Source organism: Protopterus annectens, chromosome 9.part0 (genome assembly GCF_019279795.1).
Source record: "Protopterus annectens isolate FY-2018-M chromosome 9.part0, PAN1.0, whole genome shotgun sequence".
Classification (NCBI taxonomy): domain Eukaryota; kingdom Metazoa; phylum Chordata; order Ceratodontiformes; family Protopteridae; genus Protopterus; species Protopterus annectens.
The window spans coordinates 911939454-911966832 of NC_056743.1; the positions used below are offsets into that span (position 1 = coordinate 911939454).

Here is a 27379-nt window from a genome sequence, read left to right on the forward strand (position 1 = left end):
AACAGAGAGGCTCCGAAGGAGTCTCGGTTCCGACTGGACGACTCCGCTCTACCATCACAGACTCCAACGGCTCCAAGGAGGTCGGAGGAAGAATCAGATGTGTCAAAGTGGGGACTGGCTCCGGAGCCAAGTGGGCTGGAGCCGAGACCATTTTTGCAAAAACCGGGGACTGGAAAAGCCTCTGGATAACTGTGCAAATCTGAATCAGACAATCTGGAGGATTTAGAGGATATAGATGGGGCCCGAGATGACTTCTCTCTCGGCTCCGATAGTCCAGGGGACTGGCTCCAAAACGGCTCCAACACTATCGGCACCGGATCCGGAGCCGTATGTATAAGTATCGGCGCCGAAGGGGACTTCAGGGCCGAGGGGGGAGAGTCTGAGCTGCACACCTCCAACGGCTCCGAGACAAAAGGAGCCGAAGCAGATAATTCGCCTCTCGATCCTCCCACCTGCGGCTCCGACACCAATGGAGCCGAGGAAAGAGGTATCGAGGCAGACCCTTCCACCCGAGGCTCCGAAGCCATTGGAGCTGAGGAAGAAGAGGTCGACCTATGCTTCTTGGAAGTCGGTTCCGACGTACTGGTCGGAGCAGACGACCTTTTCTTTTTAGAAGCTGGAGAGGAGGGAGAAGCCAAAGCTTCCTCAAAGGAGGGCTTAATAAGGCCCTTTAGGATCAACTTATTTTTACGTTCTTGAAGGACCATAGAGGAAAAAGCATGACAAACACTACATGTTTCCTGCAGATGTTTCGGTCCCAAACAATATACACAAATAAGAAGTTATGTACCTACCATAATGTTCCATGTTAGTTGTCTTCTCTCGCCTTCTTTCTTGCTGGATGGGATCGGAGCCGATCCTCGGCTCTGACTCAGCACTTGCTAAGCTCGAGAGCTAATTTTACCAGCTCGAGGCAACCCTATATCCCATGATGCAAGGCGTGACTACCCAGATCTCGTTTGGTAGCTATAGAAATATGCCCATTATCTTCTTCCAACAGAAGGAGAAGAAAGTAACCAAATGTGTAAACCCAACACAGGGGAACTAGTAAAACTAGTGACCACTGACAACTGGAGTCCATAGGAAGAATAAACTCATCCCCAGAGAAGAGTACAACTTCAAGGTCTGTCCAGGCTAGGGGGAAAGGAGGGAGGGACGCAAGAAAGAAGGCGAGAGAAGACAACTAACATGGAACGTTATGGTAGGCACATAACTTCTTAATGTTAAGTTGTCAAACTTGCCTTCATTCTTGCTGGATGGGACCGCGTCCCTAGCACCTCTATCCTGGGTGGCTCAATGGAACAGACTTGAGAACTGTGGAACCAAACCTAGCTCTGTCTCTGGAGGCCAAGTCCAATTTGTCATGTGAAACAAAGGTATGAGGCGTGGCCCAAGTGGCTGCTGCACAAATGGTGTCAATAGGTAGCCTAGCCTGAAAGGCTGTAGATGTGGCTAGGTCTCTAGTAGAATGTGCCTTAGGTTTAGAGGGCAATTCTTTGACCCTAAGGAGATAAACATGGGAAATAGTGGAAGAGAGCCATTTCGATAAGGTCACCTTGGAGACCGGGAGACCTTTTCTGTTTTCTGCATAAGAAAGAAAAAGCTGATCAGATTTTCTGAATTGTTTAGTTCTATCCAAGTAGTATCTGAGCTGGCGATGAACATCCAAATAATGCAGTTTCTGTTCCGCTCTGTCCGAATAATTCGGAAAAAATACTGGAAGATCAATAGACTGGTTAAGATTAGTCTGGGAAGCCACTTTGGGCAAAAAGGATGGATTTGTTCTTAGAGATACTCTATCCTTGTGGAAAACCAAGTAGGGAGGTCGAACACAGAGAGCATGAAGTTCAGACACTCTCCTAGCTGAAGTAATAGCCACCAGAAAAATTGTCTTCCAAGAGAGAAATTTTAAAGAGCATGTAGCAGCCGGTTCAAAGGGGGGAAGAATCAGGGATGTCAGCACTAAATTGAGGTCCCACTGCGGAGGAGGATCTTTAATTGGGGGCTTTAGAAGAAAGATACCCCTGAGAAAGGCTTTACAAAGCTTGTGAGACATTATATTCTGGTCCGCTAAGCCAACATAAAAATTTGAGATTGCTGCCAGCTGGACTTTGACTGTCGAAAAAGAAGAACCCGACTGAAAAATCTCAGCTAAGAAGTCCAACACCGACTGAACTGGGGCAGTAAAGGGGTCTATGTCCCTGGACTTTGCCCAGAAGGAAAAACGCTGCCACTTACTAGCATAAATCTTTCTGGTAGAGGACTTTAGAGAAGCTACTATGATATCCCTTACAGGATTAGAAATCATAGGAAGCCTGGCTAATGAAGGAAGTGGAGCAACCAAGCGGTGAGGTTGAGAGAGCGAATGGCCTGGTGCATATGACCCGACTGGTGGGTCAAAAGATCTGGAACTGGGTCCAGACGCCAAGGCTGTACCAAGAGATGGCGATGAAGGAACGGGAACCAAATTTGTCGAGGCCAGTAAGGGGCAATGAGAATCAACTTGGCTCTCAAAACGGTAGCTTTCTGAATGACTTGAGGTATCAAGGGGAATGGAGGAATAGCATAAAGAAGTCCCCGGGGCCAAACCTGGGTTAGAGCGTCTCTGGGGGTTTGGCCTGGGAGTGGAAAGAGGGAGAAGAAGTCTGGGCATTTGCTGTTTTGGGGTGTAGCAAAAAGGTCGCAGCAAGGGAAGCCCCACTTCTGAAAAATCTCCTCCACTACTGATTGTTTGAGAGACCACTCGTGAGGCATGAGAATAGCTCTGCTCAATCTGTCCGCAATGAAGTTGGATTTCCCAGGGATGTGCGTTGCTATCAGAAACCGATGAGAGGAGATTGCCCACTGCCAAAGTCTGAGAGCTTCTCGACACAGTGGATAGGTCTTGGTCCCGCCCTGTTTGTTGATGTACCATACTACGGACATGTTGTCCATCTGAACTGCAATAGTTCCTAAAGGAAGAAAGTCGTTGAGGGCTTGCAACCTTAAAAGCACTGCTCTCATCTCTAGGACATTTATGTGCAGATGGTATTCGAAGGTTGCCAAGTGCCATGGACCATCCTGCCCTGATAATGCCCCCCCTACCCGATCAGGGAGGCATCCGATGTGACTGTGGCAACCGGGGCCGGGGGAACAAACGGTCTGCCCTGGAGGACTTGAGGGGAAGAAATCCACCAGGTCAGGTGACTCTTGCAAGATTGTGTCACGATGATCTCGTGGCGCAAGGGAAGCTGCTGGAAGGACCACTGGTTGAATAACATCCATTGCAGTAGCCGCATATGGAAGCGAGCCAAAGGAAGAAGTACGATGGCAGCCGCCATAAGTCCTAGCACCTTCAAGACAAACTTGGCCCTGATCTTTTTGCTGAGTAGGATGATCTGAACATATCTTTGGATGTCCAGAAGTCTTTGATCTGTGAGTCTTGCTGACATCCCAACAGTGTCTAGTTCTGCGCCTATAAAGGTAATAGACTGGCAAGGTAACAAGGAGGACTTTTCGAAGTTTATGGAAATTCCTAACTGGCTGCACATATGAAGAGTGTAGTCCCTGGTCTGGAGAAGATGATGCCTGGTGGTGGCCGTGAGGAGCCAGTCGTCTAGATACGGAAACACCTGGAATCCTTGACGTCTCAGGTGAGCCGTGACCGCTGCCATGCATTTGAACACTCTGGGGGCTGTAGTGAGACCAAAGGGCAGGGCTCTGAATTGAAAATGACTGGTCCCCAGCCGAAAGCGGAGAAACCTTCTGGAGCGCCTGTGAATTTTTATGTGATAGTACGCATCCTGAAGGTCTACCGAGCACATCCAGTTGTCCTTGCCCAAAAAGGGTAAAATGGACTGAAGCGTGACCATCCGGAATCTTGCCTTCTTGACAAACTTGTTTAGTCTGCTGAGGTCTAGAATTGGTCTCCAATCTCCCGTTTATTTGGGGACCAAAAAGAATCTTGAGTAGATCCCGGATCCTATTTGGTCTGCTGGGACTGGCTGGATGGCTCTTTTTGCTAGAAGTTTTGATGCCTCCAGCTTTGAGAACTCCCTTAGACCAGGTGCAACGTCTGGGAGGGATACCTTCTGAGGAACAGGATAGTTTTCGAAGGGAATCTTGTAACCCTCGGATATGATCGACTGTACCCCAGTGTCTTGAGAAAGGGAAAGCCAGGCTGTTGGGTACAGCGACAATCTTCCCCCGACTGCCTCCAAGGGTGAACAGTCGGGCAACACCTCAGGGATGCTGGAAGGGTTTGTCAGGGAGAGGCTCTCTGCTACCCTGATTCTGCGGACCCCCTCTGCCCCTAGGGCGGTGTCCATTGTTATTACCCCCTCTGCCTCTGGGGGTAAACTGACCACGTGCGTCCGGCGTGACTCCCTGAGATTTACGGAACCACATCTTCCCTCCCTTCTGACCTTTAGGATAAGGTCTTGAAGGGGAGGAGAAACGGACTCCTACGGCAGAAAGAGTCTTGCCGTCCTGCTCGCATCTGGTCAATGTTTCCTTCACCTGAGGTCCAAACAAAGCCGAACCGTCGAAGGGAGTATTTGTGAAGGACACCTTAAAGGGATCTGCGAAGTTGCAAAGCCACATCCAGGACTGACGCCTAAGGGCCACTCCTGTGCCTGCGGCTCTACTCGCTCCATCGGCCGCATAAGAAATGAGCCGCATGGAGGAGTTTGTTAAGGAATTTAGGATTCCCAGCTGCGAGGTAATTTTCTCTTGAGCCCCGGCAGCTGACGGATCCTGCACTACCTCACCTAGTTCCTTGAGAATATCTCTCTGAAGCCGGGTAAAATCACAGAGATAATTCAGCAAGCGCATAGTGAAGGTCGCTGAGGAAAAAATCCGCTTACCATACCTATCCATGGTCCTAGACTCCTTGTTAGGAGGATGGACAGGTACAGAAGGATCGGCAAGCTCCTTCTTGGTGGCAGCTGCCACCACCATGGCATCAACAGGGACACCCTTGGTGAGAAACTGCTTGCCTACCAGGGCGGTGATAAATTTAGATGGCCTCCTAGGGACTGGTTCCACAGAATCCGGGGCCGCCCACGCCCTTCGAGCCACCACTTCCATGAAAGGGTCGAAAGGCGGAGACACGCAGGAGGTGGAAGGTCGAGATCCAAAAGCCTCCAGGTATACTGACTCATCCTCGGAGGGGTTAAGGGAAGGCCAGTTCCCCCTCTGTTTAAGGAGTTCCAAGATGTCTGAAAAGGAGACATCCTCAGAGGGGGACCTTGGGGATCCCTCCGACTCATCTAAGTCAGTATCAGATGTTGTAGACTCACGGGAGTCTATGTGCTTCCTCTTGCACGTCCTCTTACGCGGGGGTTCGCCCGAAGGATCAGGAGAAACCTCGGAAGAGGAAGTTCTCCCCAGTGGGGAAACCTGGGGCGATGGATCTCTGGGTCCGGGAGCAAGAGAGTAGGAAGAGATATCAGCAAGCACCGAGGAGGGGGGAGCTAATGGAACCAACTGTTGACTCAGCTGAGGGTCTAGAACACTCCTCATCACCTCAAAGGCTCCCCTTCCAGGGAGGCCAGAGAGCTCCCGCTCCGAAGAAACAGGAACTCCCGGCCCCGCCGAAAGAGAAGGCTCCGAGGCCGATGTCGGTGCCGAACTCACCAAAGCCGAAGCTCCGAGAGGGAGAACGGGGGCCGGACAAGGGTCCGATGCCACTCGCCCCTCGGAGCCGACACGGGAGTCACGACGACCAGATCCCTCCATGGAAGGTATCATGGAGGAAATCGGAGTAGAAGACGAAGGAGCCGAAAGGGGTGGCATCAGCTCCGACGCACCAACAGTCAAGGTTTCGAGAAGCTCCGGCTCCAAACTCTAGAAGATAGTCGAAGGAGGAATTTCAGGGGGATGAGTGAGAGCGGTCATCTGCTGAGACGGGCTATGGAGCATCTGGGCCAGTGCCTGTGATTTCAGCAATCTGCTTACCACTCTCTCCAAGTCGTGGTCAGAGAGCCTGGAAGACCTAGAAGATCGGCTCCGATGGCTCCGCTCCGAATGCAGAGATCCCGGAGCCGAGCGAATCGACTCCAGGGAAGGAGACAGAGATCTCTTCCTAGTCGGAGCCAGCGGAGCCTAAGACCCCTCGGTTCCAGTCGGAGCCGATAACTTATCGGCTCCAGTCTGGGATATAGAAATGTCGGCTCCAGCCGGAGCCGACATCGACTTCGATGCAGGCATATCGGAGCCGGCTGGCACCGATACCACCGCCTCTAAGAGAGAAAGATCGGCTCCGGCCGGAACCGACCTAGACTCCGAAGGAGTCGGAGCCACAGCCGAAGGCTTCGAACTCAAAGCCTGGGGCTTAGGTGGCTTAGAGGGCTTCCCCGACCCGGTCTTGGTCGGGGAGCTCTCTGGCTTCAATAAGCCTCGTAGGATTAATTTATTCCTACGTTCCTGCAGGACTCTGTGGCTAAAAGAATGACAAATGGCACAGGAGTCCTGCAGGTGTAGAGGTCCCAGGCAGTACACGCAAGAAGTGTGACCGTCTGTCAGAGACATCTTCTGGCAGCACGAGTCACACTTCTTGAAGCCTGAGACCTTCGATTCTTTGGACATAATTATACCCAGTGCACAAACACACACAAAGTTCACCCACACAATCAACTAAGAAGAAGGGGGGGAACTAAGTACAACACTCAAACACCCTGACAGGAATTAAGGAAAGGGAGACTTAAGGCCTGAAGGGGAAAATAACTAAACCTAATAGGTTGAGGGAGTATAGGGTTAAAGAGAAGGCTCAGAAAGACTAACTCTAATACTGAAGTTCACCCACACAGAAAAAAGGGAAGATTTTTAACTTTAGAAAGTTAAATTACAAAAAACACTACCTGAGCTGGTAAAAGAAGACCTCTTCGCGAAGCGGCAAATGAGATCTGGGTAGTCACGCCTTGCATCATGGGATATAGGGTTGCCTCGAGCTGGTAAAATTAGCTCTCGAGCTTAGCAAGTGCCGAGTCGGAGCAGAGGATCGGCTCCGAACCCATCCAGCAAGAATGAAGGCGAGTTTGACAACTTAACATCAGTATGGCTATCCGTAATAGACATTTTGTAGTTGCACTTGGTGCATGTTTTAAAACCAGACTTTTGCTCCTTAGACATCGTATCACACCACTAACTTTTTACCACACAAAAAACAACCACCTTAAAGTAGGGCTCGAGCCCTTGACTCAAAAACGGGACTGGCCCGAGTTACAGAACACCAAACGGGCAGAAGCCCTCTAACTAAAAACGGGCTTACCCGATAAGCAGGACGTACAGTAGGAGGATAACACAACTACAAGAAGCAAAAACAAATCACCACATTAACTCACACATAAGGGCAAAGGCCCTCTAACTTAAACGGGCCTTGCCCAGTAAAATAAGTAAAATTTCAATCACACTGAAAAAGGTTAACACACACGTAAAGCTGTTAAAACAGCTTTGTTAAATTAGTGAAGAAACCCCTAGGTCAAAAGACCAAAAAGTAACAATAAATCAGTTAGCTCCAGCCAAGTCGAGACCACGTCTAGCTTGAAAAGTGGCAAATGTGATCTGGGGAAGCAGGCGTGGTGCATTCTGGGATAAGGGGTAGCCCAGCCAATTAGAGACTTTGTTCTATTATCTAGTGGCCGAGTCGGAGCCGATGGATCGTCTCAGAACCCATCAGTTATGAATGTAGGCGAGATAGGATCCCATTACATCATATTTTAGCCTCTGAATGTCAAGTTTCTGAAAAGATCGGAAAACTAAGTATCCACAAAATAATGACTAGCTACACTCTTGCCTTAATGTATTGCAAAAATTTAATGCATTTGCTGACTGCTAAGTTTTACACATGTAAAGTCCATTCTGAAGCACATATTTCACTTCTGTAACACACAAAGTTAGAGATATGCCCACTAGCTTTAAAATGATCTTTGGTCTTTTTATTCCTCTGTTGCTAACCAAAACTAAGACAATAAGATAAGAAATACCTGTATGCTGCAGAGATATGTCTGTATAGCCAATGTGCAGGGTACTCCATGTTTTTGGTGCAAATGGCCACAATAATCAGCGCCACTGCAATCTTGTTCACTTGAATGCCAGCGTACATTAGAAGTAAGCCAACCAACTGCAAAGTCCAACTTAAGATATTTATACTGCGCTCTTCCTCCAAAGGGCCATATTTGTAGCAAACAGCAAAGCTGACAAAACCAACAACTGACACATAGCCTGGAGAAAGAGAGAGCAAAAAAGAAAAACAGTGAATGTGTGTTAAAAGATTAAACATTTTAGTGTAAGTGGTTCTGGCATTAAACTATTTTATGAATCATTCACTGCATGATAATATCAAAGCATTATGAAAACAACAGCAACCTTTGCTACCTGTGAAACCCAGCTTTAAATGTAAGTATAAAATGACTGTCATGAGCTACTTTGAAGCAGTCTCGCATACAAAATCAATTTCATATGCTACACTAAATACTGTATGATCTGAGGTATTCAAGGCCAAGGATTAAGTACCTGCACAGCCTAAGCCAAGCAACCCTCGAAAATCAACCCTATACCAGAGTCTGGGTATCTTCCCCTAAGCTCTTTAACAGCAAATACTTTAACAGTAAATAGTGTTTTTTTTAAACGGGTATATGGAGTAGCTAAATAATAACCTGACACTCAAGAAAACCTCAGCAAAACAGTACAGCTGGCCTTATATGCTCTAGCAATTCAATTAGGAAAAAAGTTTTTTGAGAACCTGACCAAGGTCCTTTCTATCAAATATGCCAAACAAAGCATGTTAATTCTACATTTGTTTTATTTTTTCCCCATCAGTACTATGCTAACAGAACTTTAACTAGTCAGTACAAGCCCATGTCAGAAATTATTCTAGGTACTTCACTGCTCACCCTTCTTCCACATCATACTATGTGACCAAAACAAAAAGCCATACATTTTAGTTCAGAGTTCATGTTTAACTGCTCAGAAATACAGAACAATATTATTATTTTCTTTAAGGAATCCTAAAATGTGCATTAACTGCTTCTCCAAAGGCTTTAATTTTTTAAACTTCTTCCAGGAAATAAATCTGTTGACAGCTGCTGCTACCAAGCAACAGAAGTGCTTTCCCACCATTACAAAAAAATCTGCATTTCACTCATACATACACCTGTTGCTGTAGCTTCAAAAGAATGCTATCATGTCAGAAAGCAGGTATGGCAACAGTAGTTGAAGCTTCATGAGATGTGAACTACAACTGAGAACGCCCTAAAGAGAGTGTATCACATCACATATAAATCACTCTAGCTAGCCCGTAAGCCTTAAAGTTACAAACTCACTGTAACAGATAAGTAGCAACAAACCTAGACAGTGAAAATGCAGTAATGTGCTCTGACATTACATTACCTTGTGCGTCTCAAACATACAGACAGAGCTGTAGATATACTGCATGGTGCCCTGGGTGATGCTCTCTATTAGGTGTGTGTGTGTCTACCACTGCACCCCCCCCCCCGACACACACCAGTTTAAAGGCGAGAACCAAAAACAGACTTTGAGGATAAACAAAAAAATTACCATCTCAGGCTTGAAAACAAACCCCAGAATTTACTAATCTTCCGTGTAAGACTAGATTAGTCTTACACAGAAGCTCCAGTCTAAGAGTAGGACGGGCAGCACGCCATGCATATTAATGTGGGCGTGCTGCCTCAACTCTAAAGCTTACACGAGCGTGGACAAGTGTAGGGGGCGTGTCGTACTGCCGAGCAGTCCAAAAATCCACGCCCCTGCAATAAAGAAACTCGAGAAATGTCGAGTTGCATGAGCGAGTCCGCTCACATTTATACATTGTAACACTACACTCCCTCATATGCTAAACCAAGTACACATTTAAAAATTAAAAGGAAATCTTTTTTTTGTTTTGTTTTATTTCCGATATAGCTGACCATATTTGACGTGTTTGCGCGGGTTTGCCCATTGCTTAGCTACAGTTAGCAGCTTAGACACCGAAGAGGATATTAAGAAAAATATATGCAAATTAAGCAAAATAGCGATAGCGTAGTGGTTAGAGCCTTTGCACAAAAAGGAGGCATTCCCCGGTTCAAGTCCCACTACTGCACATTCCATTTTCTGTTGGAAATCTGTATACAAAAGTATTTCCTGACATTTTTTATGTATAAGTTTTGTGAAAAGCATTGAAATGTTAAATGTAGTAGAGAACGAATTATATACATATGAAGGTGAAATGGTTATGCGTTCTGAGGCATGAGTACCTTATTTTAAGCAATATATACCTTACTGTAAGCAATACAAAGTACTGCTAAGCACATTTTACCAGTATTGAGCATATTTAAATTAAATTGCTTGTAGCTACGCAATGCATTACCTAGCGCAATGTCTTTGCGCGTAGCTGCGCACCGCGTCAACCAGCGCAACCACAACTTATTTGCACATAGCTGCACACCAAGCTAACCAGCGCAATGTCGGGCAACGCCGAGCAACGTTGGACAACGTCGGGCAAAGTTGAGCAAAGTTGGCTAAACACGGCCACACCTCCTTTACTGTACCTTAACCAGTCAATGTCTGCCTAGTAGGAAAATAAAAAGCAGTGACAGGGCTCGAACTCCAGATACTGGGCACTATAGTCACAGTACTGAACCATTAAGCCATGACAGCATTTCATAAGCATGCACTTTCAACAAACACATCTATCAAAGGAATTTTAAACATTGCCAACATCAGCTAAGCAGGTGTGCCTACAGCCGAGTTTTTTCAAAACTGGCCAATCACAAATAAGTGTGGGAAATGAGCCACATTTAAGCTCTACAGGTGGGAATAATTGCTATAACTGGTTGTAGCTCCCTTCTGCAGTCAGCATGACCGGTGTTGGAGAAGGCACTCGATTTAGGGGTATTGAGGAGTCCAAAGTAATGGTTTGGCTCCTTGTCCACAATCATGAGGAGAAACTCCTGCAGGGCCAGTACCAGGGTACCCAATATAAAACGGGGGCCTGGAATAGTCTTGCTCGTGATCTCACCAGTGCCATTGGTGTTCCTCGGACTGGTGAGCAGGTCAGGCACCATTATTCTGACCTGAAGCGATGTAAGGAGGATCGACTGGACCAGTGGATCCAGGAATCCCATGCAATGCCTAATGCCCCAGTACTGAGTAAGTAGCCATTGTATTACGTAGTTAAGAATTGCTATGCTTGTCTATACTATGGACAGGTATGTCTCAATATCACTGCATTTACTTCACAGCTGCAGGTGTCCGGGCTATGAATCAGCAAGCCCATGAAGATAGGCTGCAAAGGCTGCATCATCAGGCAGGTTAGTAATTATTCTGCATGTACTGTTATATAAAATAAATAGAGAGCCTTCAAAAAGTGTTTTAACCCAATAAATAAAGGTGTAATAATCCTTTAATAAAAGTATAATTCCTGGTGTGCGTCTGTGTCATTTTCTTTGATATGTTGTACTGTTGGCATTCTACAAATAGTAGTGTTGTATTAAGCAGTGTTAACCCACACTTGGGTAGGCCCATATAATGTGGATGAAGGGAGTGCCAGTAGCTTTTATGCATATTTACAGCCCTCAACTGTTGGTTCATGCCCAGCATGTACAGGTTAATCTGCCACATGAGTAGCTTGCTATTGTGTTCCCCAGAAATGTCAGTGTGCTGCCAGAAATGTAGGGAGCTGTTATATAACTGATACTTTCACCTGAACATATCTAGATAATTATATGAAAGTAGAGCTGTCAATGTACCATTTTAGCAGTAGTGTGTGTGAGCAACTCTCAAAATATGTAGCAGCAACATCTGCATCTTAGACAGTTTTTATGTAAGATACAGCTAATGTATATATTGATCTAACAAAATCCAATTGCACAATATAAGGACATTGGGTAGTATAATAATACATGTAAGGGACATATGACTGCAGTTAATAGGAATGCAGTGAAAACTAGAAGGATATACAAGTTAATTGAGCTATCTTTTTCCACCCTACTGTATGTGCATAAAAATGCAATTCCACACCTCAATCAGTATGTCTAATCTCAAAACATTTGTTGGGACATATGTCCTATTGGTTTATAAATATTTGCATTTATTTCTATGCATGTGCCCTGTTAAATTACCACAGTATTGGTGGCCTGTTGCCATCGATTCAACCTGCATGCTGTTGTAATGTCCACTATTGCTCTATATATGCATGTGTTATGCTTGCTTTTCAACTGTTGAAAATCTGGTATATTGGGTTAATGGGAATACTTCTGCATGTTGTTATAACTAATTGGGAATGCTGTTGACTGTTACTAACCCATATCTTTATTAAACTCTCCAAAACATAGTTCATATGGGAAGGCCGGTCCCAGCAGATCCACCTGTCCCACCTCAGCTGGCCATGGCACCTGGCACAAGCAGGTCTGGGACGTCCTCCTCTGTTGGCCCTGTGCCACCTTCAGGTGGAAACGCTGTAGGGGATGGGGCTCGGCCCCCCCGTGCAAGCGTGGGCAGAGAAGGACCATCTATCACCCTTCAAACGGTCCGGGCTGTGGTGCATAGAGAGATTTAACGTTCTGTTGCAGAGGCTCTACGCCAGCTTGAGGCACGAGTGGTGCAACTCCCGGGTCAGCCTGCCCCTCCTACACAGCCCCCAGCACAGCCACCCTCTGGGCTGTGAAGGTGCATTGGTGACTGCCCATGGGTGGGGACCTCAGTCCCACTGTTTCCATCTGTGGGCTCATGGGCTTGCAATTTCCAAACATCCCTCCCCGTCAAAGGTGTTCACCCACCACGTGTCATATAATGCCCCTGTATGCGTCTTGTTTGTCTTGTCTGTTCACCTCCCCAACTTACCTCCCCAAATATACCTATGTCCCCTACCCCAAATTCCACTCTCACCTGAAAAAAAAAGGGGGGAATCTGCTCCCAAAAAAAAAAAAAAAAATTACGCCCAATACATAGCTGCCAATTTTGCAAGCATGTCCACTGGACACATAAAATGTTACTTAATTGGCATTACAACATACTTTGTTGTCCTCACCCCTCTCTCAGGGGTTGAAGGTTTCATATTTACCTCCAAATTAATTCCATGTGCACAGCTGTTGCTGTTAGAGAAATGGGCAGCTATGTACCTTCCCTACACCCGTCCTGCACATCCCGAGCTATTTTCCATACTGTCTTTCCAACTTTGTGCCCCTTTTTCACCACTTTTCTATCTCCCCATTTTTCTTTTCTTTCAAAGAAATGAGCAGGGGTTAGTGGAAGTAAGCACTATTAAGCAGTAGTTAGTGGGTTTGCGCGAGTTTGCACTTGTTAGCACTTAGCTAAGCATTGCTAGGCATCACGCAAACCCGCTTACAACTGCTTAAAAGTGCCTTAGTCACTCTGTATGTGAGGGCCCTTGTTCTGCTCAAGAACAAAATAAAACACCTATGTCAGTCTCGAACCCTGGACCTTGTACACATTACCCAACATGAAGTACCACTAAGCCACCGTAGACATACAACAAGTTGGTGCTTAAATAAATATATCATGCATCAGAATGAGTGAATGTAAAGGAAAAATAGGAATACCATACCACACAACTTGTTCTGTGGATGTTTACCAACAGTTGTTCTGGGATTACATTACATGACTGTGTAAGAGAAGCAGCCACTCTAGCAGGTAATAATGTTACACCATCACTTTACAATGCCACACAGTATCACAGCAGGACAAACGCTGGCATATCTGTTTAGGGCAGATGTCATACATCCCAACTGTCCCTAATTTTTAGGGATGTCCCTGATTTTGAAACAAATTGTAGCTCTGTCCCTCTGAATCCCTCCGAAAACTACTTACACTTGATGAATAATGACAATAATTAAGACTTAGACACTTCTTTTACTTCAGAAAAGGTGTATTAATTCATATGCTCTGATTCTCTCAATGTCTCAACTTAATGGCACTAATATTTTAAATGTGTCTCTGACTGTCCCTGACTTTTTCTTTACTTTTCTCCGAGTCTGTTCAAATACGTACCTGAGTGGTTGAGAGGTCTGGCAGAGGCAGAAAAGTACAGTTTTGTACCTACCATAAATGTAGATGTTCGAGTGCTAATACAGCTGCAGTCATAACAGATGGGGTTCTCCTGCCGTCAGGCGGGTCCTCGGTCGGCCGAATTCCAAAGTCTAGGTCCAGCGTCGGTTGTCTTTGCTTCTTCCCTGATGTCAGTGTGACAGGGGTATAAAGGAACCAGCCGACGCCATTTTCTTCAGTTTTTCTTGCCCCAGATGTCAGGTGCCCCCAGAAGGAAGGCAATACATAAATTTGTGTAATAATGCAGTGCAATATAATCAAAATACAGTAGTTGCAAGCAAATACATCATAAATGCATACCCCAATCAGGTTGTATGAGGATGTGTTAGCCTATAGGCCTGTCCCAAGAGGGGAAGGAGGGAGGGAAACCTGGACTGCAGCTGTATTAGCACTCGAACATCTACATTTATGGTAGGTACAAAACTGTACTATGTTCATCGTGCATACAGCTGCAGTCATAACACATGGGTAGAATCCCAAAGCTAAGAAAGGGGTGGTAGGCACTAGGTGGAACTAGGAGGAGCCAAAATGCCCTGCAAGACTGCAGTGGCAAAGCCTGCTCTAGATTTGGAGTATAATGGTAGGTTGTAGTGCTTGGAGAAGGTATGCACAGAACTCCAAGTGGCTGCTTCCAAAATATCCTTGGTAGGAACTCCTCTGAGAAAGGCTGCAGAGGTGGCTGTGGCCCTGGTGGAATGAGTTCTAATGCCTGTAGGTACAATTTTGCCATGAAAGGAATAGCAAAAGCATATGCAGTGAGCTATCCATTTTGAGATTGTCTGTTTGGAAATTGGCTTTCCTTGAGCCCCTACCGCATAGGCCACAAAGAGCTGTTCTGATTTTCTGAAAGGCTTTGTTCTGTCCAAATAATAACGCAGTTGTCTGTGGATGTCCAAGGAATGTAGTAATCTCTCCCCTTTGTTTTGAGGATTAGGATAAAAGGTAGGTAAATGTATGGCCTGATTTAAAGCTACCCTGTATACCTCTTTAGGCATAAAGGACGGGTTGGTTCATAAGGAAACTCTGTCCTGATGGAAGATGATAAAAGGATGGACAGCCATGAGAACCTGTAGTTCTGAAACTCTACGAGCTGAGGTGATAGCCAGAAGGAAAGCTGTTTTCCAGGACAAATATTGCAAATCTGATGAGGCAGCTGGCTCAAAGGGAGGCAAGGTCAGTTTTTCCAGAATTAAATTAAGATCCCAAGCAGGTATTGGTTGTTTCCTTGGAGGTCTTAAATTCTTAGCCCCTCTGAGGAACTGTCTTAAGAGAGGGTGAGAGAATAAAGATGGATCAGTGTTGTATTCTGCAGAAATGGCTGAGGCATGGATTTTGATGGAGGAGAAAGAAAGTCCACTGCTTAGCAGTTCAGCCAAATATTGTAGTATTTGAGGTAAATTCAGTTTTCCAGGATCCTGGCCCTTTTTCTCATTCCAGACACAAAAACGTTTCCATTTTGCGGAGTAAGCTTTTCTAGTTGATGGCCTTCTGGCCTCCAAAATGACATCCTGCACATCCTTGGAGAGTAGGGCCTGTTGTGATGCTAAGGAATCTTCCATGCGGCTAGATTGAGTGTTTTTAGCTGGCTGTGAAGAGTTTTGAAGCTGTGCTGAGTCAGAAGAAGAGGCATTAGAGGCAGGCTCCATGGTGGGGAATGCGTCAGGCTCCTCAGGAGTGGGTACCAGTGTTGCCTTGGCCAGTCCGGAGCAATGAGAATCATCTTTGGTCTGTCTGCTCTGGTCTGGTCTTCAGTAGAACTTTGGGCAGCAGAGGAAGAGGTGGGAAGGCATAAACTGTCATTGATGTCCAACTGAAAGAGAGCGTCCACTCTCCAGGCCTTTGGATGGAAGATCCTTGAGCAGAATTTTGTCAATTGATGATTTTTGTGGGAGGCAAAGAGATCTATGTCTGGCCTTCCCCATTCTTGGATTATTTCTGTAAAAACTTTTGGATGCAATTTCCATTTGTGTGGATCTGTCATATTCCTGCTTAGGTTGTCTGCCAGCGTGTTTTCCTTGCCTGGCAAGTACTATGCTTGTAGTTCCATTTGTAAGTCCATGGCCATGTTCCAAAGTGACATGGCCAGTCTGCATAGGGGGTAAGAATGTGTTCCTCCCTGTTTGTTTATGTACCACATAACTGTGGTGTTGTCCGTTCTTATCAATAGTTGACCTGGTTGTAGAAGGTCCTTGAAAGCTATAATAGTATTTATTACTGCTAGCATTTCTTTTTGATTGATGTGCAGGTGCTTTTCTTTTTGGGACCATTTGCCCTGAATGCACCGATCTGTCATGTGCGCCCCCCAGGCGTAGTCCGAGGCGTCTGTTGTGATGACTTGATTTGCTTGAGGCTTGCTGAATGGAAGACCTGTGTTTGTTTGGCATGCTTGAGCCCACCACAGAAATTCCTTTTGCAGACATGGAATTAGTGGTATTATTGTTTCCAAACTGTGGCTGTGATGAGACCATATATTTTTCAGGTACCATTGTAGTTTCCTCATATGCAGCCTTGCACATGGGATTAGTAAGATGCAAGATGCCATGAATCCCAGAGCCTGCAGGATTTTCCTTGCAGTCAGCCTGGTGTAATTTGCTAGTGTTCTGAAGTATTGAATTAGTTGCCCCTGCTTCTCTGGCGTGAGGTAGGCCATCTGGGTGTGTGTGTCCAAATTGGCACCCAGGAAAATTATCTTCCGAGAGGGTATCAGCCTTGATTTCTTTTTGTTGACTGTGTATCCCAGAGAGTTCAATAACATTATTACATAAGCCAGATGTTTCAGAAGAATGTGCTTGCTGTCCGCTTGGATCAGGCAGCCGTCCAAATAGGGGTACATTTGTATCCCTTGATGTCTGCAGTAGGCAATTACTGATGCCAGGCATTTCGTGAATACTTTGGGCGCAGTAGATAAGCCAAAGGGCAATGCAGAGAATTGATAATGGGTTGAACCTGCAAGAAATCTGAGGTACCTTCTGCAATTTTGTCTGATTGGGACATGCAGGTATGCCTCCTTGAGGTCCAATGTTACCAGCCAAGACTCCTTGCCCAGCATGGGAAGAAGTTGCTGTAGAGTGAGCATCTTGAATTTAGGTACGAGTAGAAATGTGTTTAGGATGGATAGGTCCAAAATGGGTCTCCAATCTTTTCCCTTTCTTGGCACCAGAAATAGCCTGGAATAAAAACCTTGACCTTGTTGGTAGGTACCTCTTGAATAGCTTTCATGTTTATGAGCTCTGTAATTTGCCTTTGTGCCTCTGCCCTTTGATTGTGTGGCAGGTTTGGCATGCCTCTCATTTTTGGAAGTGTGTGAAAATGGAATTTGTAGCCTCTGTTTATAATGTCCAGGATCCATTTGTCCTTTGTGACAATATGCCAATTTTTTGAAAATGATGCCAGCTTTCCTCCTAAGGGGGCTGCCATTTGAGACCTGGTTGGCATGCAAAGGGGAAAGTCATTGGGTTTGCCTTCTGAAAGATTGTGAGTTGTCCTCACCACCTCTTTGTGTAGGAGCTTGCCATTGTCTGCCTCTAAACGATCCTTGGGATTGTCCTCTGCCCCTCGGGCGCCTGTATCTGCCTCTTTGGGGTCTGTCTGTGGCAGGAAAGGACCAGTTTTTGGAAGGCCAATTTCTACTAAAACGTCGGGGGTTGAACCTGTAGAAATTCTTTTACAGTTTGCATTGATTTAGCCTTTTCCTCCATCTTCCTTAATACCTCCTCAGCATTAGCTCCAAATAGTACATCCTTTTGAAGAGGGGTGTCTAGTAATTTAGCTTTGACATGATCAGGTAAGGCTTGTTCCTTGAGCCAGGCATGCCTACATATGACTGATCCTGTAACAGCAGCTCTACATGAGGCCTCTAGAGCATCAAAACCACATTGTAAGGTATGCTTACCCACTTGTTCTGCACTATGCATCAAATCCTGCAACTCCTTCAAGTCTGGTTGTTCAGGTTGTGACATTTTACTTTTCAATTGTGATAACAAAAACTGTTGGTATTTTAGCATATGAAACTGACAGTTTAAGGCCCTCATGGATAAGGTAGCTGAGATATATACCTTTTTTCCCCACCTTTCTAAGGATCTGGAATCTCTCTCGGAAGGCAATGGATTTTTAGCAATGGAGGCCTTAACTCCCTTGGGGCCCTGTGAGATGGTTTCTGGGTCAGCAGCATGGCTTTTGTATAGAAATTGGTGAGAGTCAGGAACCCTGTAGTACCTGTCAGGCTTAACTGGAGCTGGAGGTAGAGAGTCTGGGTTAAGGCAGGCCTCCGAGTAAACATCATCTAGGATGTCCAAGACAGGAGGTATAGCCAGAGGCCTGTGCTGAGGTAGCAAATGAAATTCCTAGAGCCTTTTCTTGGAATCTGAATAATCTTGGCCTTCCCAGTGGAAGTGTTCCCTTAAGGTATGCAAAGTTTCCCCAAATGAGTAATCCTCGGGGGGGGATACAGAAGGGATGGACTCCTCCGCATCAGAGTCTTCAAAAGGGGAGTAAGAATGTTCCTGATCATCAGAGTGCTCTGAAATAATGGAGCCCTGATCAGAGCAGGGGGAATCTTCCTCCACTCTGGGCCTTTTGTCCGGTGGGGGCTGAGAACCTCTGATAAGAGTAATTAAATCCTCAGCCATTTTAAGCATCTGTTTCTTAGGCATGGGGCCTGGAGATGGGCCCTGTGTAGTTGGTCTCTTAGAGTGAAAGCCTTGATGGAGAAAGAAGAGGAAGGTCTGAAGACACCTTGAGTGGAGGTGGACCTGTCCACATTCTGAGTTTTGACGCCAAGAGTGGCTTCGGTATCTGTAGTCGGGGTGTGGGCCGAGGAGCCTGCGACCTCGGGCACAGGAGACACCGTCAAAGAAGTGTCGTCGGTAGTCAGGGGCTGCATAGGCGCCTCGCTGAGAACCGGACAACGTGTAGTCAGCTTTGGCATGGTGTCGGTAGAGGCCGCGGACCTCGTGTGTCGGTCCTTGTCTTTGCATTTTTTAGACAAAACCGGAGTCGGAGTACCCGACGACATAGTATAGTTAAATGCTCTCCCAAAATAATGCTGGGCGAACTCCGCCCGATGCTTAATAGTGCGTTTGTTGAATGTAGCACAAAAGCGACAGACCGCGACGTCGTGGTCTGGGCCTAAACAAGGTATACAGAGGGAATGGAAATCCTTATGCGGTATTTGTTTCCCACAAGAAATACAATTATTAACTTTGTCTGACATCGGTCTGAGGCAAGAAAAGTTTCTAGCGGTACTTAGCTTTTAAGAAGACTTCGGTTTCCAAATTTTCGTAATCTCAGGAGCTGGCCGACCAGCACTTGCAAACTGCTTCTGCTTCGGGCACCGCGCGGCAAGAAAGACTGAAGAAAATGGCATCGGCTGGTTCCTTTATACCTCTGTCACACTGACGTCAGGGAAGAAGCGACGACAACCAACGCCGGACCTAGACTTTGGAATTCGGCCGTCCGAGGACCCGCCTGATGGCAGGAGAACCCCATCTGTTACGACTGCAGCTGTCACGATGAACATCAGAGGCATATCAGCCTTTCTTTAGTTATACACTGTGCAAATAGCTTTGGAAGGACTTTCGGAAGCATACCCTTATGTAGGAATACAACACTGAAATACAAATGGATGTAGCCAAGTACTGGTAGCAATCAACTATAAGAATGCCATTGCTCTATTGCTGAAAAGACCTGTGTGGAGCACAGACAAAAAACAACAGGCTATTCTCTGGCTATCGTGTGGATAGGTCCACAGTTGGGAGTTACGCAGACAGACTACTTGCCCTGATAAACTAACATGTACACAGCAATCCTGCAAGTCCAGCAAGATAAAATCCACACAATACTACTTACGTTCTCTGTACTTATGCAACCTTACCCAAATGTAGAATATACCTGTGTATGCAGGGTCTACCACGGATGTAGGTAAGCATACTCACAGTACTGAAATGTGTCCAGTTTTTCTGAGCAGCTTGTGCTAATGTCAACACAAAAAAAGCGCAAACTGTTTAGAACTGAGTAAATGAATACTCACAGTATAGCAGTTCACAAACAATTCTTGTGCCAAAGGAATACATCTCAATAACTAGCTTTGTATGGCAGTTAATTGTAAAAGTTGAAAAGAAAGTATATCTTTCCATGTATCTTGGGGTAGCATTTTGAGGGGTGAGTACATTTCTACACTGACAAGTGAGTACTGGAAGCAGCAACATTTGGTCTGAGTACAAAATGTAAATCTCTGGCTACACCCCTGGCTTCTGATATAAGAACTATACCAACCTTCTGTCTTAAACAATGATGTCTACACCAAACAAGGATGATCTCCATCTTGGAAAGCTGAAAGGGCCACACCTACATGAGTTACCAATTTATAGTACTGGGTTGCGATGACAGTGATAACTGCAATTACTACACAGAAGGCTGCATGCAATTAGCAAATGGTGGCCACTAATTGGTGCAGAGGCCATCACATGCTCATGTGCAAATTCCTACAAAAGCAGGCTGCAATCTCTGCCAACAAACTCAATAACTCTATTGCAGAGGCTGACAGAGAGAGAGAGAGAGAGAGAGAGAGAGACAGAGAAAAGGAAAAATAACTATTACCAAATCATACAAAGGAAAGGTATGTGACACATATGTATTTACTGGTATGTAGTAGAAGTTATTGAAGAAGAGTCTACATAATGTGAACCATTCATATGTGGCAGCAGTACTTATTTATGCATAGATGTTCTGCTTAACTACTATGGGCAATACTGTGTGTACCCTGTGGACAGTGGGACATACCTGTGAAATGTGTAGCTCAGCATTAAATGTCAAAGATCTGATTCATGTTATCTGCATTCTGTACAGTAGTGTGGCCAATGGCTGTTGGGGGGATTAGCGCTGACATTATATAAACATGGGTGTGACAGAACAACACATGCATGATAGTCATATTAAAGTGTAGCTTAGCATTGGCAACTGCTGTAGCAGTCTAGTATGCTTATCTAGCATCTGTAGCCATATATACCCCCCTAATGTTAGTGAGTGTTCATATGTGACACCTGTTTGTGTTGCAGCAAGGCCCAACAGTTCAGCTGTGAGGTCCAGGGACTTACAAAAGTGTGGACCTTGTGTGTGCATGCCACATACATACAGAGAAATATATATGTGTCATATATATTCACATCTGTATAAGTGCATAGAGCTGGGACATATTGCAACTGTTTGTGAAGGATGGAGATATATATGTTGGTGAAGGTTAGTATGAGCATATTGGTATGTAGGTTTTAGTGTGTGACAAACATGACAGCATACAGTGCTGGTATATGACATGTGGTGGTTAAACACTGTGGGTGATTTGTTCAGTTTGCAATGTTGAAGCCAGTGAGGCCTGCTAAAGCTACCTGGGCTGTGAACACCTTCAATGCATTTATCCAAAGACTGTGCAATGTTATTACATTACTGTCCACCCTACATCCTGTGTAGAATTGATATTCTCACTATGAAAGGTGAAATGTATATGTGCCTACATATATATGTACACCAACGGATGTGGATGTGTATATGTGTGTGTATATATGTGTGTATATATATGTATATATATATATATATATATATATATATATATATGTATATATATATATATATATATATATATATATATATATATATATATATATATATATATATATATATATATATATACACACTCATACACACCTACATCTTGTTGCAATAGATTCTCTGTACTGCTGACTGACTGTGATGGTCAATATGTTTGTGAATAAGTCAAAGATATGTATCTGTGGGATAGCTTAGTGGGAAACCGTTTATGTCATGGTATTATGAGTCCTTGCTTTGATCCTAGCAAAAGCTGTGTATTCTGTTGCTAGGCAGAACAAGTGCTATTGCATACAGTGTGATTAAGTCCCTTGGTTTTAACTAGGGTGTGTCATTGGAGGCTAAAGCACATCTATGATTATTGATTGGTACCGATGTTGAATTCAAATCCTGTGTGTACTGTAGTACTACTTGAAGCTCTGGGCCTGTACAGCACAGTATGGGTGTATGTCCACATTGCTTGCATCCACTGTTCTGTGTGGTTCCTGTAGTCATCACAGATAACATTTCTTAAGATTAAGGTTGTGTAAGTACTGACACACAGTACTGTATAGTACACACTGAAAACCTATATGGGTTGTCATACCTTTGTGTCCTGTAATTATGTCTGATGTGTGTTTGGTTATGTCTGTAACATGTCCTTTGACATATGTGTGGTAAAACATATAACTGTGTATCTAGCAACATTCATAGTGTACCACAGAAGTGTGCAACCTATATTCCCAATTGTGCACATATTTTGGCCACGGGTTTGCCATTAACAAGTTGTGTGGTATAATAGTAATACATTTACTGGACCTTACACTCATTGTGATGGATGATATATTTCTTTACACATCAGCTTGATGTATATCTGCTGTGACCATGTGGTGCATTGTGTTGCATACAGTGTGCCAGGTACTCTTGTAAAGTCTTATATAGTGATTTTATTTTGTTGCTGTGCAGAACATGGTTCATTAGATAGAGAGTGAGCAAGGCACTTTCAAGCAGTTGTGGGGTGAGCAGTGATAAGTGGCAGTTAAAGTGTTTCACTCTCGGTTAGCTAATAGGTTGCTATATATGGCAGTTCAGTGATATCTGTACTGTATAATGTTAAATGTACCATATGACTTGCTCAGACATTTTTGTATTTATGTCTTCCAGGGATCATGGTGCATTGCAGGAACCCCCAGTTACAGTAGTGCTGAAGATGATATAATTACTAGCAGTATGATTCAGCACTACCGTCTCATGTTCTCACAAACCAGCCAGGACCAGCAGGAGAGTACTGCAATGTGGCAATATGTTGTCCGCAGGGTAAATGAGGTAGGCCTGCATAACCGGACATATGTGCATGTACGCCACCACTGCAGTGATCTTCTCAGAAATGTCCGTCAGCGTGCTGCTGTTGGGCAGAGACAACAGCTTGCAACAGGAGGTGGTGTTAAAATTCACCCCCCCCCCCAACAGAGTGGAGGAGCTGCTCCTGAGCCTGGTGGCACCTGCCCAACAACAACAACAGCAGCAGACATACACCATGACGGAGGTTGGAGCCACCCAGCAAGCACACATGGAGCATGCAGATAACATGGCATATCTGTACACTACTGTTACCTGTATTGGTAGATCATGCATATGTGAGATGTGGAGTGTGTCGTTCAAAGATGTGGAGCCTGTTGTTGTGCAATACTGATCATTTGGAACATAATCTGTAGCCCAGTGAATGTAAACTGTTGTACTGTAAGACTGCAAACCACACAATAGTAATGCCACAGTTGTGGCCACTAACAAACTGTCTCATCTCTCTGTAGGTCCCTCTGGGGTGACGTCAAGGCAGCAGGCAGATGCTGGTGAGTGTGTTCTACATTTATTACTGTAAATAAAAAGTGCATGTCATAGTTAAGGTGTAGGCCATGTACACATGTAACACACCTACCCATAATGCATGCTGTGCATGTTTGGTGTAAGAGCACGCAGATCTCACTAATGTGATTAGCTGCTTTAAACACATGCAACACTCAGACCATCTCAAACAAATGTGGCTAGACTGTAGTGACCATTGGATAGGCACAGTTGATACTTAACATGCACATAACATACACATCTATGTCATACACAGAGCATTTTAACATGCTACACATAAAGGATTACCAAACCCTCTGTAAAGACACATTCCAGTATCCAAAATCTCATCCACACATTACACATAATATACCTGAGGGTTAGAGGCCTATCATGGGGCATTTACTCTGCAACACACTACACATTCATGCCAGGGAATGCTCCTTACTGGCCTCCTTACAAACTCACGTAACAACTGGTTGTGAAATGGTGAATGTAGCCAAGGTAGTACAGTTCCGGCACAGCATGATTAGTGCTGGTCTGGGAAACATTTGTAGCCTTGAGTGACCACATGATGCTTCATGATGATGGCCTATGGTACTATACCCCATCCAGTTACTGTAACCACAGTACTACACATAGCTTTCATTACTATACACTTTAATATTGCGTGTGCACACATATGCATCTCTAAACAATATGCATACTAATCACCATTTGCACAACTGACACATATATGTCTATTGATAATATTGAGTGGCTAGGTCATAGACACACACTGGGTATGTATAATGCTTAAATATGCAGTTGTGTTTTAGCATGCCATGTCATGGATGAGACTGGCATGTCCACAATATGATCTATACTCACCATAAGTACCATACATTGGGTATGTGGCCGAATGGTATTCCATCAATTATCCATGCAGCACTGATGATGTTGGGTGAAAACTCATCATGCATGTGCTAAAACTGTGTCCACAATTATTTGCTAAAAACACAGAGGCTGTAATCAGCATTGGATACCTATCTGACACACAAATACACCTCCAGCAATGGTATGTACACCTGTGAGTTATGGTGCACAGTACATTACAGGGTTATGAATACTTGCACAGCAATGTTGTCTCCATGTATGCATTGTGTTCCAGGGGGAGGTCCATCACCAAATAACAAAACACATGCATCAAAGCCATGTATACTGTTAGTAACAAGGACTGTTTACACTTGCACTGCATGCTGTTGAGCAACACATGTCCTGCATGCAGACATGTGTGATACGGCTGTTTTGCTTGTGATACTGTACCCCACCATCACCTGCTATTGTGTATGTTCTGAGATTGCTGGTGTTGTACATGTCCCATTTAGGGAGGAGTGTATTTTTGTGTGCGCGCATGTGTGCATGTGGTCTGACATCATGTTCAAGTCTTAAAGTGTGTTTCCTGTTTTCCTCTCGCAGGTGCCGAGGTGGGGCTGGGTTCAGTACAGCAGGGAATCTGATGTCACTGAGACAGTGATGATGAGGATAGGTGTGTTGAGGCACAGGCAGGTTTGTCAGGGTCTGTTGTTGGGCCACCAATTGACAGTACACAAGTCTCCACCCCATCCATGCACACAGTCATACTGCCTGTACATCATCACCACTGTCCTTAGCTGAGGGACAATGTACAGTCGGCACTGGCCAGGACAGTGAGGTATCTATGGCACATGTATCAGGACACAGCAGCCATAGCCAGATGTCTGGAACGGTACCACATAGGCAGATGCCCAGGGATTCTCGTCAGAGCATTGCTGGTCATCATGCCCCTGACAGACGTGCCACACTCCTTTCTACCACAGACATTTTCCAGGCTGTCATGGAGGCACAGTATCCGTGACCTAGCAGGTCATACGTAACTACACTGAGGTCATTGATAGATGTTAGGGTGAGACTTTGGATGTCCTCCACAATGTCATGTCCATATGTCAGGACAGTGTGGAACGGTTGAGACGTGGATGTATGCCAGCAACAGCAGCAGCTGGAGGTCGCCATGGACGTCCAGCAAGTCACAGCCGCTCCCGTAGTGCCAGTACCAGCCCCAGCAATGTTGGGGGGGGGGCAGTCCATAGACCATCCTAGAAGACCACGTGTACATGGCTCTGGCCAGTCCCAGCAGGGACCTGGACCCAGTGGACATATGTCAACCTCTGAGGATGGTACCCCGTCTGGATTAGTACCTGATACTGTCTAACACCCCTGCCAGGCACAGGTTCCATATCCATAGCCAGAGACGGTGATCTGTAAAGCCTGCCAGATACAGCCTGTAGCGGTCTCACAAATTGCCGTATATGGCAGCCACATGGTGGAACTGTGTGCATGCAGACACACACAAACCAGAAACCTAGGGCAAACACATACACACACACATTACATCAACATTGGCCCATAACAGTACTCATGGTCCTCACACATGCAAACATGTCGATTGTATGGCTCAGTGTAGGCCTCTGGCAAACCAACACCACACCCTGTGCATATGATGAAACCTGTGCCACCTCCTGTCATCTGTAACATTGATGCAGGAACAGGCTAACATGGTACTGATGCACAGGGTGACTTTAATAAAGTATAGCAATGGTTGGGTGTGTAGCATGTTGTCAGCAGTAAAGTGTAATGATATCCTTGAAGGTGTAGCTGAGCAGGCATGATGCATTAAAGCTGTAATTAACAATGTTGCAATGTTTTCACCAGTGTTTATTCCAATTGTGCTTTGCTTGCCCATGTGCCACTTAGCTGATGTGTGTAGTTGTGTCAGCATGCGTTATACAGTGGACAGTAAGTGTAGGGTGTGTGCAGCACAGGTTTGCAGTTGTACATTTGTGAACATGGTGGAGGTGCACTGTCTGCATGTACATGCATATTGTACACATGGGCAGGTTGACATGCCCTGTATTGGCCAGTGTTAATACTCCATAGTTTCTATTGGTGGCCAGTATGCATTGTACTACACACATTATGGAACTTGAGTATGCATGTGTGTGTATGACACGGGCTGACACTGTGCTGTGGGTGATGCTGTTGTTGCTATCTGTCATTGGTTTGCATTACTAAGGTTAACACTGTCCCAGCTGCATAATCCTTTAGTAATGCACACTGTTCACCTACTGGGTTGCATGGACCGTGCTATCACAAACGCAAGTAATTCTCACTTATACAGTAAAAGTGCATTAGTCTCATGGACCCCTGCCATAAACTAAATATATAATGGAAGGTGTGAAGTTGTACCAAAAAAGAGTTGCATAGCAAGAAGGGATAACCTCTCTGGTCAGTATCATTGGGAAAATACAATCCCTCAATAAACATACAAGGCAAGCTTCAAAATACAAAATGGCAAGGATTCCAAAGACAACACTAAAGCTTTCTTTAGTGTTGTTTATAATCTACAGGGGAAATCTCAGATTGGGTCACAGTTAATGTAAATGGTCACAAAGTACACTTATCTGACTGACATTACCAATTCCTTGTCAGACAGTTTGAATGCGGATTTCACCACCTTGTCATTACACAAGGGCCACATTTCCAGACCTGAAGAATGTAAAACATGATGATTCACAGACACTTTAGTTAAAACATCTCTTTACCAAAGTCCAAAACACAGTGGCAATGGTACTGGACAGTGTCCCTGGCTGTGTCATACACAAGCTGACATATGAAGTCACCACTCACCTAAACACTCTGTCCAGATGCAGCCTCTATACAGGTTACATACTTGTGAAATGACGCACGGTAATAGTGTTCACAGTCCACAAGGGTTGAGCTACATCTTCTTCTTCCCCTTTCAGATGCTCCCATTTCTTCCTGCCATCTGCATCTTGTGCTGTCACACCATCCACCTGCATGTTTTCTCTCAACACAGCCATAAATCTCATCTTAGGCA

The 27379-nt window shown here is 45.1% G+C and overlaps 1 protein-coding gene across 1 annotated transcript in view; it reads right to left on the reverse strand.

The window, feature by feature from the left end:
* NEMP1 (nuclear envelope integral membrane protein 1) overlaps nt 1-27379 on the reverse strand; it is a 420672-nt gene that overhangs the window by 106724 nt on the left and 286569 nt on the right. The window contains exon 7 of the mRNA XM_044083655.1: nt 7965-8202. Within this exon, the coding sequence (XP_043939590.1) occupies nt 7965-8202 (238 nt within the window). The remainder of the gene's footprint in view (nt 1-7964; nt 8203-27379) is intronic.